We start from the raw sequence: 19428 nt of genomic DNA on the forward strand, positions 1-19428 counted from the left end.
GATCTGCTTGTAGATCATTATTAAAATGTTTTGGGGGGGAAATGGATAAGAAAATATGTCTTCGATTAAACTTTTATATTTTATGTGAACATCTATTTATATATGTATTCGCATAATGACAGCCTAATAGTCTAATGAAGAATTATCAAGTGTTTTAGACGGACTATGTTTAGTGGTGCACCCTGAAACATGACTGTCATATTAGCGTCATGGATGAACTTCAACCTGGTGTTTGCACTTTCTCCATTTATGGCCCGTGCATCTACATTAACGTTCATATTTCAAATACAAAGTGCTTAACCCATGGCCATGGATGTTAAAATTATGTACGGGTCCTCAAAAGTACCCGTATCCTCCGTATTGTTCAATAAAAAAAGCATTTTAATCCGATTGGTGGGCCTTTTCTCATAGAGTTATAATGTATCCAAGTGCAATACACCACCCAACCAATAGGGTAACGTAACTGAAAGCGTATGGCAAAAATGGCCACCAATCGGATTAAAATGCTTTTTATTGAACAATGCAGAGAATACAGGGTACTTCTAAGGACTCGTACATCATTATAACATCTATGGCCATGAGGTCAGCACTTTATATCTGAAATGTGAACGTTTATGTAGATGTACGGGCCAAAAGGGGAGAAAGTGCAAACACCAGGTTGAAGTTCATCCATGACGGTCGTGACAGACGTCCGTCGTGTGAACAAGTGGTGCACCGTGCAGGTGTTTAGATCAGAGACACAACGTTACAGAGACTGAGTCACACTGACTGATAAACTCTCCTCTGAAACACAGATAAACATGAGCAAACCAACAGGTATTAGACGGGAAATTACATATGTATTTGATAAAGTTCATGTCATTAAAGCCTCTATAAACGTTATTGCTGAGTAACATTAAGCTACAGAATAATGGTTGAGAAGTTCCATGGTTTGTAAATATTAAAAGTGACTTGTTTATTTATTGTTTCCCCGTCAAGGTTTCAACATGCAGGATGCATTTTTCTCACCCTTGAAACCAGGTAGGTTTATAGTGTGAAACACAGACTTTGTGTTTATGTTTTAATGTGTTTTAATGTGTCGGGTGTTTGTGTTGAATTAACGTTCAAATATATTGACCTACAGGCAGTGTAAAAAGTACTAGTAAAAGTATCAATATTGCCATGTAGAAATACTCTGCTACGAGTAAAAGTCCGGAATTCTAAATGTACTTGAATAAAAGTACAAAAGTATTTGTATCAAAATGCACTTAAGTAAATGTACTTAAGTACTTTCCACCTCTGCCTACAGGAGATGGAAACATGGAGGAGCCTAAACTTGATCAACTGACACACAAACTGAGAACGCTTCAGAAGGGTATGTACAGTGCAAAGTAACTAAGTATTTACTCAAGTAAAACATGTATACTTTCTTCCACCACTGCATGGGTAGGTATTCTGTTGTAATCTGGGATTGGCGGCCCGCTCTTTCTAGGGTGTTACACCGCAATGTGTGACTCATCGAATCCTGTGACCGTGTTGTGATTTCGTCTTATTCCCACCGTGAATACATTAACACATTAATGCTTTATAGTTTATAAAGGTGGGAGGATGACGGGCCTTGGGAAAAGATCTGGTCGTTTGTTCCTTTTGCAAAAACAGCAACGCCCGGAGTCACACAATTCAATAGGTCACACATGTCTGTGTGGTAGCGGTGTCGTGTTTAATTAAAAGACGACAACAAAGTGAACAAACGTCGTTAAAATGGCTTGGCTAAAGATAGAAAGTGCTTTAAGGTTACTGTCGCACACGAATAAGAGTGTTTTTTTTAACGAGAGAACATTTTAGTTTAGTTTATGTAATATAAACACCATTGAAAAGTCAGACCAATAGTGTTTTTGTGAAACAGCGACATCTTGTGGCACAGAGTTGACCTGACTCTCTGACGATATGCTAATGTTCTCGCAAAGCATTCTGGGAGTCTTACATAAATACCAATATAACGGTTATATAAAGTTAAACTTGTTTTAATGTTACATGTTGATGTAACTTAGTTGTAAGGAGATTTATGTAATGGAAATAAGTGATAAAAGTGTCTTATGTCCAACCATGACTGTGACAACACTCACTGAACCTCATTATGGTTCAGAGGACCATGAAGCGGTATTGTCAGTGAGGTACATCCTTACTTGTTACTTCAGAAATGAAGTTTCAGAACATGATGAATGGGGATTCATGAGATAATGATTATTATCTCCGACCTGTTGAGGACTGCAACCCTCTTCAGGATCCATTCTGATTTCTGAAATACATGTGAAAAACATAAGTTATCTGTTATTATGTCATATCAGATCATGGCTGTAACAGTGATGGAAAGAGTAAGTATACTGTTTACTTAAGCAGAAGTATCAATACTGTGATGTTGAAAAATATATATTTTTTAAAAATGTATTTGACCCTGCTTAGCGAAGGGTCCATTGTAGTTGAGTAAAAGTGAAATATTTGCCTCTGAGATGTAGTGGAGTAGAAGTAAAAGTACTGCAAATTGGAAATACTTCAGTAAAGTAAAAAAAATACCTCAAAATTGTACTTAAGTGCAGTACTTGAGTAAATGTACTTAGTTACTTTAAACCACTGGTGTTTCAAGGATTTGCTGCCATCTGCTGTTGATCTCAGTGTTAGCAGTTAGATAATTGACCATTTTCCACCATGACCTAGACAACCATTCCCTGAACATAACATATCTGACCCCTTGTTTACAAGACAGATGGTTGGAATGTTAGTAAGGTACATCTTTACCTATGACTTCATGAGGAAATTATGGAGAATTTTGAATGGGATTTATGAAATAATGATTATTATTAATCTCTGACTTGTGGAGGACAACAGTCCTCTACAAGATCCTTTCTGACTTCTGAAATTCTTGTTAAATATACGAGACATGCTTGTTTTGCTTGAATGAATTACAAGACCTAGGGTTACCAAACTAGTGGTCGGAATTCTTAGGGCTAGGCTTAGTTCTTACTAAGTGTGAGGTGGTGCAACTCCAGAACTCCAAAAATGGCCAAACATTAGCCAAATTGTCAAATGTTACCTAGGAAAGAGGGGAAAAAAATGTGAAAATAGCCGGTCTACAAGCTCACAACGCCTCGCGGCACGAGGCGTTGTGAGCTTGTAGATCGGCTATTTTTTCACAATATTTATCTGTGGAACCACGTCAAACTAAATGTAATGGCTCAACTCCTACAATGCCAAGTGCTTCTCAGGGTGGGTCCCCTGTTCAAATATGATTATTTTGGAGGTCACGGCCTGAAAAGTTTGGGAACCCATGACCTAGACAACCATTCCCTGAACATAAGAGGTCTGACCCTCAGAAGGAAAGGTATTATCAGTGAGGTACATCCTTACCTGTTACTTCAGAGATGAAGTTTCAGAGCATGATGAATGGGGAAATATGAGATAATGATGATTATCTCTGACTTGTGGAGGACTGCATCCCTCTGCAAGATCCGTTCTGATTTCTGAACTCATATTGAGAGCATAAACTGAAAGTTGTTTTTAATATAGTGTTTCATTATGTGTTTGTAAGTAAAAGCACAGATTTGGTGCTTGTTTGAGGTATAGGCCTACTGTTTGCATTTGGATCAATCAACATGGTCAGAAGAATGTGTTCAAGTCACAAAATGTAACTTTTTTACGATGGCTAAAAAGACAAATATCACACTGCATTAAAACAGACATCAATGTGATGCAAGTATTACTACTATGAAACTTTCCACACTGTGAAATGATAGGGGTTTAATAGAGAAAATATCTTTTAGCCATTATAAGGTATAGTTTTTTCCTCTTTTACTTTACCAATTTCTTATAATGATGTTTAATAGAAACGTGTAGGTGTAGGAAAATATTTACTTACATGATGTATGCATATACATGAGTAATAATCAGGTGAATTTACCACCATGACCTAGACAACCATTCCCTGAACATAAGAGATCTGACGCCCATAAAGAAGGTATTGTCAGTGAGGTATATCCTTACCTGTTACTTCAGAAATGAAGTTTCAGAACATGATGAATGGGGATTCATGAGATAATGATGATTATTATCTCTGACTTGTGGAGGCTTGCAACCCTCTGCAAGATCCATTCTGATCTCTGAAATCATTGATAAATGAGTTTAATCCATTGAGACTAGTAATGTGTCTCTGTCATTTAAAAATGTATTTGGCTGTTCAAAAATAGCAGTTTTACAAGCTCATATCATGGGCTGTGAGCTTGTAGAGCTGCTATTTATTTGAAAAGTTGTGCAAGACTTTGAATATATTCACCTGTTTCCTAGGCTCTGTGTTTTCCACTTCCTGTCGATTTGATCCAATGAAATCCAATGAAACTGGTCAGATGACCAATGATATCCGATGAAATCGACAGGAAGTGGAAAACGCACAGCCTAGGAAACAGGTGAATATATAATTTTAAAGCAAACATTTATAACTCATATCTTTGCTTCTGGGGCGGTCCCTGGAACAAAATATTTTCAGATGGGGGTCCATGGCCAAATACATATCATGTTGGGGGTCCTTGACATGAAAGAGTTTGAGAACCACTGATATTATAGCAACATACGTTTTAAAAGAAAAACTGTTTAGGATTTAGAAGACATTTGTAGAATCCCCCAGAAGCAAATATTTGAGTTACAAATGTTCGCTTAAAAATATCAGCATTTTCAAAGATTTGCAAAATTTTTCACGATTCTTCAATAGTAGCAGATCTACAAGCTCATAGCGCGGCACTTGGTACCGCACTATGAGCTTGTATATCTGCTATTTTATATCTTTATATCTTTATAAAATGTATGCAAATCTTTGAATATATATATTTTTTTTAAAGCGAACATTTGTAACTCACATCTTTGCTTCTTGGGATTCGACAAATGTCTTCTAAACCTTTACAGTTTTTTGAAAAAACTTGTGTTGCTATAATATCAGTCGTTCTCAAAAATTCTATGTATTAGGCTGTGGACCGCCATCGCAAAATATTTTGTTCCAGGGACCCCACCAGAAGTTGTAACAGAGTTAAAAATGTTCACTTTAAAAAAATATATATACAAATTTTCACGACGTTTCAAAAATAGCAGATCTACAAGTTCAGTGCCGCGCTATGAGCTTGTATATCTGCTATTTTTTGAATAGCCAAAGAAATCTTAAAGTGACACAGATGTGTTCCCGGTCTTAAGAGGGTTAAGAGAAACATGCATTGGTTTGAAATAGGAAAATATATACTTACATGATGTGTGCATACTGTATACATGAGTAATAAAACAGGTGATTTACTAGCCTGGCATTGGCCAGACTGATAACGTGGATTCACTCTCACGTTCCTCCCCTCCCCGGTATCAGTCTGGACTTCGGCCCAATAGGGAGCGAGTATGAGAAATCAGAAAATGATCGGGCCAATCAGTGACTGTGTTTCAACATGCTGTCCATACAACAGTGAAAAGCAGTGGTGGAAAGTAACTAAGTACATTTACTTAAGGACTGTACTTAAGTACAATTTTGAGGTATTTGTACTTTACTTGAGTATTTCCAATTTCCAGTACTTTTACTTCTACTCCACTACATCTCAGAGGCAAATATTGTACTTTTACTCCACTACATTTACTTGAAAACTTTAGTTATTAGTCACTTTTCAGATACAAATTATTACATTATGAAACATACATTAACCACTTTAGCCCTATTTTATACCTAGGCTATTTGAAAATAGCCGATCTACAAGCTCACAACGCGTCGCATCGCGACGGGTTGTGAGCTTGTAGATCTGCTATTTTCAAATATTTTAGTACTTTTACTTTTGGTACTTTAAGTACATTTTGATGCCAATACTTCTGTACTTTTACTTTGACTCGTAACAGAGTATTTTGATATTGCAGTATTGATACTTTTACTTAAGTAAAGAATTTGAGTACTTTTTCCACCACTGGTGAAAAGCATCAAAATCATTTTCTGATTTCTCATACTCACTCCCTATGGGCCGAAGTCCAGACTGATACCGGGGGAGGAACGTGAGAGTGAATCCACGTTATCAGTCAGGCCAATGCCAGGCTAGTGATTTACCACCATGAACTAGACAACCATTCCCTGAACATAAGACATCTGACCCCCACACCACCAAGGTAGTGGTAGTGACACTGAGGTACGGCCTAACCTCTTACTGCAGATTCTAAGGTTCAGAACATGATGAATGATACAATCTGAGATAATGATTATTATCTCCAATTTGTGAAGGATACAGCTCTTTGCACGACCTATTCTGATATCTGAACTCATATTTTTACCATGGCTAAAAAGACAAATATCACACTGCATTAAAACAGACATTGTGATGTAAGTATTACTATTGTGAAACTTTACACACTGTGAAATGATTGGGGTTTAATATCGAATATATCTTAAACGATTATAAGGTATTGTTTTTTCTACATGACCAATTTATTATAATGATGTTTATTAGAAATGTGTAATGGTATAGGGAAATATATACTTACATGATGTATGCATATACATGAATAATAATCAGGTGAATTTACCACCATGACCTAGACAACCATTCCCTGAACATAAGACATCTGACCCCTTCATCTGGAAGGTATTGTCAGTGAGGTACATCCTTACCTGTTACTTCAGAAGTGAAGTTTCAGAACATGATGAATGGGGATTTATGAGATAATGATTATTATCTCTGACTCGTTGGGGACTGCAACCCTCTTCAGGATCCGTTCTGAAATCATTGTTAAAATCCCTTTTTATTTGTGTAGATTAATAAGACACTAGATGATTTTAGTGGATAGTCTGCCACTTATTGTCGATCTGTCTTAGTGTCTTGGTTTATTTACCCGTTAAGACCTGAGGCCGATTCTACAAATGTCTTCTAAATCCCAACAGTATTCTGAAAAAAACCTATGTTTCTATATCAGTGGTTCTCAAACTTTTTCATGTCAAGGACCCCCAAAATGACATGTATTTGGCCGCCGACCCCCCATCTCACAATGTTTTGTTCCAGGGACCCCCCAGAAGCAAAGATTCAAGTTAAAAATTCGCAACAATATATATATTCAAAGATTTGCACACATTTTCACGATTTTTCAAAAATAGCCAAAAGTGTAAAATAATGCTTTTTAGCTCAAATCAAAAAGTGACACAGATGCGTTCCAGGTCTTAATGGGTTAAACATTGTCAGAATGTGGCGAAGTTACATATTTTGTGACTTCATTTCACGATGGCAAAAAAAGACAAATGTCACACTGCGTTAGAATAGGCATATCAATGTGATACAAGTATTACTATTGTGAAACTTTACACAGTGTGGAAATGATAGAGGTTTACTAGCGAAAACATCTTTACCCATTATATATATATTTTTTTTTTCTTCTTTTACTTGACCAATTTCTTATAATGATGTTTAATAGAAACGTGTATTGGTTTGAAATAGGAAAATATATACTTAAATGATGTGTGCGTGTGAGTTATAAACAGGTGAATTAATTACCACCATGACCTAGACAACCATTCCCTGAACATAAGACATCTGACCCCGAGAAGAAAGGTATTGTCAGTGAGGTACATCCTTACCTGTTACTTCAGAAATGAAGTTTCAGAACATGATGAATGGGGATATATGAGATAATGATTATTATCTCTGATTTGCTAAGGACTGCAACCCTCTGCAAGATCCATTCTGATTTCTGAAATCATTGTTAAAATCACTTTTTGCGTTGATTAATAAGTCACTAGATGTTGATATTAGTGGGAAGGCTGCCACCTAATGTCGATTTGTTAGTTTATTCAATGTTGCCAGAATGTGGACACTTTACGCATTTTGTGACTTCATTTCACGATGGCAAAAAAAGACAAATGTCACACTGTGTTACAATAGGCATATTAATGTGATACAAGTATTACTATTGTGAAACTTTACGCAGTGTGGAAATGATAGAGGTTTACTAGCCCGATCATTTTCTGATTTCTCATACTCACTCCCTATGGGCCGAAGTCCAGACTGATACCGGGGAGGAACCTGAGAGTGAATCCACGTTATCAGTCTGGCCAATGCCAGGCTAGTGATTTACCACCATGAACTACTAGACAACCATTCCCTGAACATAAGACACTTGACCCCCACACCATCAAGGTAGTGGTAGTGACACTGAGGTACAGCCTAACCTCTTACTGCAGATTCTAAGGTTCAGAACATGATGAATGATACAATCTGAGATAATGATTATTATCTCCAATTTGTGGAGGACACAGCTCTATGCAAGACCTATTCTGATATCTGAACTCATATTTATACCATGTCTAAAAAGACAAATATCACAGTCCATTAAAACAGACGTATTAATGTGATGCAAGTGTTACTATTGTGAAACTTTACACACTGTGAAATGATTGGGGTTTAATACCGAAAATATATTTAGCCATTATAAGGTATTGTTTTTTCTTCTTTTAATATACCAGTTTATTTTAATGATGTTTAATAGAAACGTGTTGGTTCGAAATAGGAAAATATATGTATGCATATACATGAGTAATAATCAGGTGAATTTACCACCATGACCTAGACAACCATTCCCTGAACATAAGAGATCTGACGCCTTCATCAGGAAGATATTATCAGTGAGGTACATCCTTACCTGTTACTTCAGCAATGAAGTTTCAGAACATGATGAATGGGAATTTATGAGATAATGATTATTATCTCTGACTTGTCGAGGTCTGCAACCCTCTGCAAGATCCATTCTGATTTCTGAAATCATTGTTAAAATCAACTTCAAGCGACTAGATGATGGTATTAGTGGAAAAGCTGCCACCTGTTGTCGATCTCTGTTAGTGTCTTGGTTTATTAAACATTGTCAGCATCTAGTGAAGTTACATATTTTGTGACTTCATTTCACGAGGGCAAAAAAAGACAAATATCACACTGCGTTAGAATAGGCATATTAAAGTGATACAAGTATTACTGCTCTTGTGAAACTTTACACAGTGTGGAAATGATAGAGGTTTACTAGCGAAAACATCTTTACCCATTTTGTTTTACTTTACCAATTTCTTATAATGATGTTTAATAGAAACGTGTATTGGTTTGAAATAGGAAAATATATACTTAAATGATGTGTGCATATGAGTTATAATAAACAGGTGAATTAATTACCACCATGACCTAGACAACCATTCCCTGAACATAAGACATCTGACCCCCAGAAGAAATTTATTGTCAGTGAGGTACATCCTTACCTGTTACTTCAGAAATGAAGTTTCCGAACATGATGAATGGGGATTTATGAGATAATGATTATTATCTCTGACTTGTAGAGAATTGCAACTCTCTGCAAGATCCATTCTGATTTCTGAAATCCTTCTTAAAAACCATATTGAGTTTATCAAATGGTGCTTTTATTTTATTTAAATTATTAATTTGATGCTTGAACGATAAGCCAACTGCTGATCTTTATTAACATTTGGTTCAATCAACGTTGTTGGAATGCTGTCAAGTCACCGAAATGTGTTAGTTCATACACTGCATTAAATTAGTCATACTAATATAATGCAGGTACAGTATTGTGAAACCATCATTCTCTTTTATTTGATAATGATGCTTAATAGAAATATGTATTGGGTTTGATTTATGAAAATATATACTTAAATGATGCGTGACCTACATCATTTAAATATATATATTTATTTGCTATTAAACCCCCATAATTTCCACACTGTGTAAAGTTTCACAATAGTAATACTTGCGTCACATTAATATGCCTATTTTAATGCAGAGATAGATATCTGTTTTAGCCATCATAAAGTTAAGATTAACATTTTGTAACGTGACCACATTCTGACAGTCAGAGGTCAAACAGTAGACAGCAGTCTAACCTCCAGATCCAGGAATAATAAAAAAAAAAATTATCACTATGGTTTTGACATAGATCTCAGAAATCAGAATGGAGCTTGCAGTCCTCTACAAGTCAGAGATAATAATCATTTTCTCATATAGTTCCATTCATCATGTTCTGAAACTTCATTTCTGAAGTACTAGGTGAGGATTTACCTCACCGGCGACACAGTAAGACAGTCGTCAGAATTTTTATGAGGTTCAGTGAGTGTTGTCTCAGTCATGGTTGTACATTGGATGGTTTTTAAAACTTTTCTCATACATTAATGTGTAAAGAAATAATCAGGTGAATTTACCACCATGACCTAGACAACCATTCCCTGAACATAACACATCTGACCCCCCTACTGGTATTATTAGTGAGGTACATCCTTATCTAATACATCAGGAATGAGGAACATGATGAATGTGTTTTAAGAGGTAATGATTGTTCTCTGACTTGTAGAATATTGCAACTCTCTGCCAGATTGATTCTTTTTAAGGCATATACTGTATATTATTCTATTACATTGTACAAGGGACTCTCTCTTCAACTGTTTTTGTAATAGTAGTACATTATGGATGTGATTTTAATATACCATTGATGATTGTTAGTATTCGGTACAAGTTAGCAGATCTACTCAATGTATTCTGATCATATCTGATCATGTCTTTTCAAGAACATTCCGTAAGACTAATGTTGTTTTTACGTGTCTCTCTTATAACAGCTAAAAGGTCTCTGGAAGAAGACGTCAGGGTGTCCAAATCCACCTTGGACTCTCTGCAGGAGGAACTAGAAACTTGTAAGAGACACAATAATTAGTGAATATTATTCATTCTTGTGTATCCTTACAAAGCCTGATGATGATGATGATGACAATCATGATTGTTGTTGTTGTTGATGTTGATGATGTTGTTGTTGTTATTTGTGTGTTGCAGTGCAAGTTGAAGCTTACCAACTGGATGGAATCCAAAAAGACAAAGAAGGTAGAGAAATAATCTGTCTCATCATGAATATTAATACATACTAATACATCCTAATACATACACATACTAATGCCATATTGACAGCGTTGTAAAGTAACTAAGTACATTTACTCAAGTACTGTACTTAACTACAAATTTGAGGTATCTTTACTTTACAATACTTTTACTTCTACTCCAATACATCTCAGAGGCAAATATTGTACTTTTACTCCACTACAATTGTTTGAAAACTTTAGTTACTATTTACTTAATATATTTTTATTTTTATTTACAAAACCTACATTAACCACTTCAGCGCTATATAAACTTCGGCTATTTGAAAATAGCAGATCTACAAGCTCACAACGCGTCGCGATTCAACGCATTGTGAGCTTGTTGATCTGCCATTTTCAAAATATGTGTGTATACATATTGAACTTGTGAAATGGGACATTCTGCATAATGAGTGCTTTTACTTTTGGTACTTTAAGTATATTTTGATGCCAATACTTTTGTACTTTTACTCAATTGTGGTATTGATACTTTTACTTAAGTAAAAAATGCATATCGAGTCACACCATAAGCGAAACAATTGAACTCGTTCAAACTGTGCTTATTTTACGAGAACAGAAACTCCAAATGTTTAATTTAATCACAAGAAAACAGAAAACAAACAATAAATGGCACCACGCAATTTAATAGGTTTTGTTCGGAGCGGATAGTTTGGATAGTTAGATTTATTGGATAATTAGTTATTGGAGGTCCAATGTTAAAGCCATTAGGTGGGGATATAATAACACCACAGCAGCCGTATTGGAAAGAAATGTGGCCTCTTCCTTACTTCCTTCACAGGTGTTACTGATGATATTAATGATACTAATTAAGGTTGTGTTCTGTTCTGGTCAAACAGAGTCAGGGTGCCTAGCGGACTCTCTCTTTTCCCCGCAGTGTTTCGCCCAGGTGGGCGTGGTTTTAAAGTTAAGTTTAGGCATAGTTTCTGTGAGATTAAGGTCAGGGTTAGGCATAGTTTTTGTGCTCTAGTTGGCATGCTGATGTAGGGGTTATTGGGTGACTAGCCATTTACCCTGTACCACCTAAACCTACTATTGTTACAGGTGGTTTAAACGTACAGTAATTGGAATACAGACTCATTATCCCTTACTCATTCTTTCTAGATGACACTTTAATGCTATTAGTCGTAATGACAGTTCAGAGTTGGGATTTTGTCTTGCACTATGGTTTGCCATGCTGAATTATGTGTACTTTTAGTAGTTGTTGGAAATATGAATGTACAGTAAAATAAGTGTGTGTGGGGAGAAGAATGGGATATCAGCTTGGTCAAAATTAATTGCCTAACGGCGGTGCGCAGCCATGGCCTCACATAGAAGTTCACATAATGTTAAAATATCCTAGCATGATCCAGAATTGCTAGCTGCAATTTCGTCACCGTCTCCATGAGGAGTCAAGTGGGATATCTGCTTGGATGAATCAGTGAGCGTTCACCGTAGGGCGTTCTTGGTTCTGGCGTGTTGGGGGTTGTTATTATATATATATCTCCCTGCTCTTAAAGGTTAACGATGGTTGTCTTAATTGTGCTGAGCAGGGAGAGAAAAATTTAGCAGAGCCTGAACGCCAAGATAAAATATTACATCCACACTTGTATTCTCATTCTATAATATTGTTTCAATATATTCTGTCTATAATATTGGTTCTATATATTCGTGAGTTATCTGACAGAAAATAAGTGTGTGTGATGTTGTGTTTAAGAGTCTTGATGTTGTGTTTAAGAGTCTTGCAGGGTGCTGCAGTACCAATGTGAAGAGGCTGAGCAAGAGTCTGCCAGGTGAGAGAGCTCTGAAAACTGTCTAGTTAGGGGTCTTCAACGTTTTCAAGGCCAAGGACCCCCTAGCTGAGAGAGAGAGATGAAGCAGGGACCCCCTACTCTATATTGTATAAAATTGTGTTTCAGATTAAAGTTTTTTTTTTACTTAGTCTGCTCTTTCTCCCCTCTACACCTATAGCCTCTTTGCCAAAAATAGCAGATCTACAAGCTCACAACGCCTCGCAGCGCGAAAATAGCCGATCTACAAGTAGATCGGCTATTTTCAGCATGCAACCAAGTGTAAAATCAGGCATTACGACGACATCAAGGCACTGCCAGAACACATTTTAGTCGACTAAATCAACTCTAGAGTTAGATTTAGTCGACCTTATGATATTTAAACTAAAACTAGACTAACACTAAAACATTTCAGATGCCTAAAATATGACTAAAACTAAATGGAATTGTGTGATCATCATCATTACTCACAAACCACCTCTCCTTTATCCACCTTGTTGCGGCCCTACCTCATTGTAACACTAGATGGCGGTAACTCAACATGCTGTCACTAAGATCAGTTTGCGTCATAGTTTCAGGCCTTCACCCATATATGATGTAGATTATTGTGTACCATTGTGTGGTGTGTGGTGTGTATCCAATTTCATAACATGGCCTGCATTGTAAGAGACATAGAGACCTAGAAACACATTATTTATACAGAATCAAAGAATAATATGAAGAACAAGTTAGTTCTAACAACCATGCAGACCTACCCTGTTCATGTGTTCTCTTGTGTTTTGTTTCCTTGGCTTGTTTTGGTTTCTTGACCACAAGGTTAAAATGTCATTTAGATGTCAATGTCATTTGCGCGCACGTGCTTGACAGGCTGCTGCAGCAGAACAAGGGCACTGAGGAGCTGTTGGAACAGTATAAGTGTCAGATCCAGGGATTCAAGCTCAAACACAGGAAGCAACAGTAACTATTCAATCAAAGAACAATGATTAAAATGAAGCAAAACGTCAATGATGAGCAAAAGAATGATACCTTGTGTTTTTTAAAGCAAAACATTTTATGCATTTACTTTGCTTCTCAGGATGAAGTTTGAAAATCAGCTTCATCAGCTGATAGAGCAGCACAAGAATCTGCAGTCTGTCTTTGTAAGTTTCTATCTAAGTGGCTCTCAAAGTGGGATCCGGGGACACTTAAGGTCATTATTACACACCGGCGATTATGCGAATATACGCAAAATTCGGACTCGGCCCGAATAAATAAAATACGCTTTTTCGCTCCACGAAACTGATGTGGAAGCTTGCATTGAGTTTTAAACGTATTATTCGCATGAAAAAATCGCCCCCGGTGTGTAAGGACCTTTAGGGTTCCCTGAAGGGGTTCCAAAATGGACCCTTACAGGTCTGTCATATTACCAGAGGCAGCTCCACTGATCATGTTCAACCCAGATTTGGCACAAACAAGGGAATGAACTCTTTCTCATGCTATACAACAAAAATTTGTTGTGTAAAACCCTACTCACTTTCAAAACTGCCCTAAAAAACACCTTCAGGAGGCTGCAATTCCAAACTGGCCCCTTTCAAAGTCTTAACCTACTCCCTCCTTGAACTTTGTATTGTACGTATAGGCTACATTGTTTTTCATACCAGGCAGTAACCTGTAAGCTGACTGTATGACGTTCTGCATAGTGCATAGTAGGCCTGTCCCCGACTAAGGATTTGTATGGTCGAATTTGATTGGCGACTAATTGCCAATAGTCGACTGCCAGTCGAAAAAAAAGAAAAAAAAAAGTGTGTGTTGCATTAGTCGACTGCCAGTCGACTAATGCAACACCCACATATATATATATATTTTTTTTTGCATTATTCGACTGAGATTGTCAGTCAAATCAGTCTGATTCGACTGCCAATCTCTCTGTCAAATCATGCAAAAAAATATGTTATGCAATAGAGGAACATTCCGTGTGGGCTTAGTGTCTGATTTAACATATACTATTGGTTTCTTCCAATAAATCATGATGTATATCCTATTTTTGGCAAACTATTAGTTAATTAATGTAACAAACAAGGCCAATCTCTCAGTCGAATATTTTTTTTTTTTTTTCTTTTTTCTTTTTAATGATTCGACTAAGAGATTGGCAGTCGACTCAGACACCCCTCGACTAATTAGTCGACTATTCGACTTCTAGAGGTCAGGCCTAGTGCATAGTAGTGTATATTTGTCTGTTTTCTTAAATGTCATCATGATTTGAGTGCGTGGGGATCTCATTTTAAATAAGCCATTGAGCTTTTATGAGCGATACAGTTTAGAGGACCTTGTATTGAGAATTGTACTTCCATGTACTGTTTCCATGTCTTTTCTAAATAAAGTATTCAATCAATCAATCAAAAATGTAACTCTGAGAGTGTACAAAAGCCATTTGGTTCCATTTGTACACTCTCAGAGTCATGGGGGTCCTTGAAATTTGAATATTTGAGAACCACTTCACTATCAGATACAGAAAACTTGCATTTTGGGGCAAAATGTTCTGTCTGTCTTTGATCATCCCCGGAAGTAGCAGCAGATATGCAGTGGTGTAAAGTAACTAAGTACATTTACTTAAGTACTGTACTTACTGTAAGTACAATTTTGAGGTATTTGTACTTTACTTGAGTATTTCCAATTTCCAATACTTTTACTTCTACTCCACTACATATCAGAGGATAATATTGTACTTTTACTCCACTACAATTATTTGAAAACTGTAGTTACTAGTTACTTTTCAGATATAAATTATGATATTATGAAACATACATTAACCACTTTAGCCCTATTTTATACATAAATAGGCTATTTGAAAATAGCCGATCTACAAGCACACAACGCGTCGCACCGCGACGCGTTGTGTGCTTGTAGATCTGCTATTTTCAAACATTTTAGTACTTTTACTTTTGGTACTTTAAGTACATTTTGATACCAATACTTTTGTACTTTTACTCAAGTAAATAAAAAATTCCGGACTTTTACTTGTAACAGAGTACTTCTACATTGCAGTATTGATACTTTTACTTAAGTAAAACATTTGAGTACTTTTTCCACCACAGCAGATATGTGACCCCTGTGTTTGATCACATGTTCCTGCGTTCCCTCCCTGTCTGTCCAGATGCCTCAGAATCTCCCCGCTGAGGTAGAGAGCGCCGAGAACACCAAAAGTCAGCTGCTGGCAGCAGGTAAACCAGTAACGTCCTGCAGACGCACACATTCACACACAGTGGTGTAAAGTAACTAAGTACATTTACTCAAGTACTGTAGTTAAGTACAATTTTGAGGTACTTTAACTTTTTTTTACTGGAGTATTTCCACTACATCTCAGAGGCAAATATTGTGCTTTTACTCCACTACAATTATTTGAAAACTTTAGTTACTAGTTACTTTGTAGATTTAGATTATTATTACAAAATATACATTAACCACTTCAGCCCCATGTACATTTCGGCCATTTGAAAATAGACGATCTACAAGCTCACAATACGTCGCGATGCGACGCATTGTGAGCTTGTAGATCTGCTATTTTCAAAAGATTTGTAAACATTTGAATACTTGTGAAATGGGACATTCTGCATTATGAGTACTTTTACTTTTGTACTTCAAATACATTTTGATACTAATACTTTTGTGCTTTTACTCAAGACAATTTAGAATTCCGGACTTTTACTTGTAACAGAGTATTTTCTACATTGCAGTATTGATACTTTTACTTAAGTAACAAATGTGAGTACTTTTCCCACCACTGCATTCACACATGTACTTTGTGTGTTTGTGCAGTCATTCACAAATCATGGCTGTCGAGCTGAAACCTTCCACGTTTCATCTTTGTTATGGTGCCCTATTTCAGGGGGCTTCAACAGGGGGTCCGGGACCCCTAGGGGGTCCTCAGAGTTACTACAGGGAGTCCGCCAAATCTTTGTGTGATGGGATTTATTTTTCTTTTACATAAACCACTTGAACCCTAGCGTCCCTATTCTGAGGAGAACCAAAAATAGCAGATCTACAAGCTTAAAGGAGGAGTTCACCCAAAAAAAAATCTTATTTTCTATCAATTGCACACCCTATGAAGCCTTGAATCCATGGATTCTTTTTTGTTTTTGCCGCATTCCTAAGCTAGTCATTTGATTCCCGTCTCCTACCGGCTAATGTATCCGGTAGGATACACAAAGTAGATTATTTGTGTCTCCTACGGGAAATACACACGGTCATCAAACTATTGTCTTAGGAATGCCACAAAAACCAAAATAAATCCATGAAATCAAGGCTTCATGGGGTGTGTAATTGATAGAAAATAAATAATTTTTTGGGTGAACTCCTCCTTTAACACGCGTTGTGAGGCGTTGTGAGCTTGTAGATCGGCTATTTTTTGAGGAAAGAGGTTTGGTGATTAGGGAAAAAAGAGCAGACCAAGTACAGAGAGAAAGGTCAAGTTTACTAAGTAACGAGGGTTTAAGTGGTTAAATGTCTGAAAATACACATTAACATGAATCCAATATACACTGATGACAGTGTCTGTCAAACAAGTCTATGAAGCTTTCTATGAAATCTATGAAAAAGTTTAATCTGCAACACAATGTCATACAATATGTAGTGGGCAGGGGTCATCAATATGTCCGCACACGGACACATTGTGTCCGTGTGCGGACACATGGTGTCCGTGGCAAGACCTGTCCTTGTCCGTGGTAAATGTTAGATTTATTGTTTTTTACATAACATTATAATGTTCTCATTTTGATCATAAGACCCAATTATTGAACGTCAGTCTCCAGGTTTTCCTCAGAATATGTACGACACTGATTTACTTTTTGACACTTTTTGGCACATTAGGAGAGTCCACTAGTACTAGTGGTTCTCAAGCCTTTTATTTTCAAGGACCCCCATAACTCTGAGAGTGTACAAATGGAACCAAATGGACCCTTACGGGGTGAAAAGAAAATCCACCACAAGGCGCCAGCATGGCGATGATGACCCCTGGTAGTGGAGCTTCATCTCTCTCTCAGCTAAGGTGGTCCTCGGCCTGAGAAACGTTGAAGAACCCTGCCCTATTTTATGTCTCATGAGAGTGTTGCACAAAACCATTATTTCAGGAAATAATTGTAATATATTTTTAAACATTTTCTCCTATAAGGCCATGCCCGAAATAGGGACGTCATGTTAAAAGTTAAGTTAATTTAACCAATGAAAACAGGAGCTTTGTGACTAAATAATAACTACATTGGAACTACTGTTGATTTTGACAGCGAATTTTGATTTAGTTTTAGTCATGTTTTTTTTTAATCAAATTGCTATTTAGCTTTAGTCAAATTTTAGTCTGAAATGTTTTAGTGTTACTCGAGTTTTTGTCGACTAAATCCACAGTTGATTTAGTCGACTAAAATGTATTTTGGCGGTGCCTTGATGGCGTCGTAATAGCTGATTTTACACTTGGTTGCATGCTGAAAATAGCAGATCTACAAGCTCACAACGCGTCGCAGCGCGACGCGTTGTGAGCTTGTAGATCTGCTATTTTCAGAGCGCAACACCCGAGCGCAACCAAACATAAAAGGACTTGTCTTTTAGTTCTACTGGATCTCTTCTCCACTAGATCCCTCCCTAACATTTTAGTCTAGTTTTTATTTGTTGACGAAATTGTCTGTATATTTAGTCTTAGTTTTAGTCATCATAGCTTTATTTTATTTAGTTTTCGTCAGTGAGAAAAGGTAGTCGACGGACATTTTTCGTCATAGTTTTAGTCGACGAAATCAACACTGATTGGAACACAGGTTAATTTTTTTCCCCCATTTCCTGAAAAGTAAGGGTTTAGGACGTACAGTACGGTACAAGGTTTTGGCTGGACAGCGACAAAACATCTAGTTATGGTCAGAGAGGGAACATGACTCTGCTTCACGCTGTGGAGTTCTTCACCTCTGAGTCGTTTATTTTCCTCCTTCAGAAACCCTGTTGTGCTTTATAGCTCTTGCTTGTTTTCAGTGGTGGAAAAATAACTCACATTTTTTACTTAAGTAAAAGTATCAATACTGCAATGTAGAAATACTCCGTTGCAAGTAAAAGTCCGGAATTCAACGTTTACTTGACTAAAAGTACAACAGTATTGGTATCAATGTCTTATGATATAATCATTTATATCTGCAAAGTAACTAGTAACTAAAGTGTTCAAATAATTGTAGTGGAGTAAAAGTACAATATTTGCCTCTGAGATGTAGTGGAGTAGAAGTAAAAGTATTGAAAATCGTAAATACTGAAGTACAATTTTGAGGTATTTTTTTTTTACTTTCTTAAGTACAGTACTTGAGTACATGTACTTAGTTACTTTACACCACCGACTGCTTGTTTCATATCTGTACAGAGCAGCTGAAGATGGCTCAGCTGTGCCGCCTGGTCAAAGAGCTGGAGATGGAGAAGAGCCAGAAAACAGCAGAGACTCAGGAGGGAGAGAGAGATCAATGAGAGTTAAAACTCACAAAACAGCAGAGACTCAGGAGGGAGAGAGAGATCAATGAATGAGAGTTCAAACTCATTTACACTTTTGCCTGTTCAGTGAAGTATAGATGAACCCTTTAGACTGTTTTGTTTTGTATTATTGTTGATTGTTCCATTTGTTCCGGAATGCTACAGAGGTCTTAGTTCAAGGTCACTGAAGGTGCCATACGTTAGACCGTATCCACACTAACCCCAGGTTCTATTAACATAAGGTTACACTTA

The 19428-nt window shown here is 36.8% G+C and overlaps 1 protein-coding gene across 1 annotated transcript; it reads left to right on the forward strand.

Moving 5' to 3' along the window:
* The first annotated feature begins 1290 nt into the window (after positions 1-1290).
* Positions 1291-19195, forward strand: LOC308096001 (synaptonemal complex central element protein 1). Its single transcript, XM_080443240.1, has 8 exons — positions 1291-1354; positions 10631-10705; positions 10842-10889; positions 12657-12711; positions 13576-13665; positions 13784-13847; positions 15842-15908; positions 19073-19195. Exons 1-8 carry the CDS (start codon positions 1300-1302, stop codon positions 19171-19173), a joined length of 555 nt encoding a protein of 184 aa, XP_080299366.1. The 5' UTR covers positions 1291-1299; the 3' UTR covers positions 19174-19195.
* The last annotated feature ends 233 nt before the right edge of the window (positions 19196-19428 follow it).

This window comes from Gymnoscopelus braueri (assembly GCF_963280865.1).
Source record: "Gymnoscopelus braueri genome assembly, chromosome: 11".
Taxonomy (NCBI): domain Eukaryota; kingdom Metazoa; phylum Chordata; class Actinopteri; order Myctophiformes; family Myctophidae; genus Gymnoscopelus; species Gymnoscopelus braueri.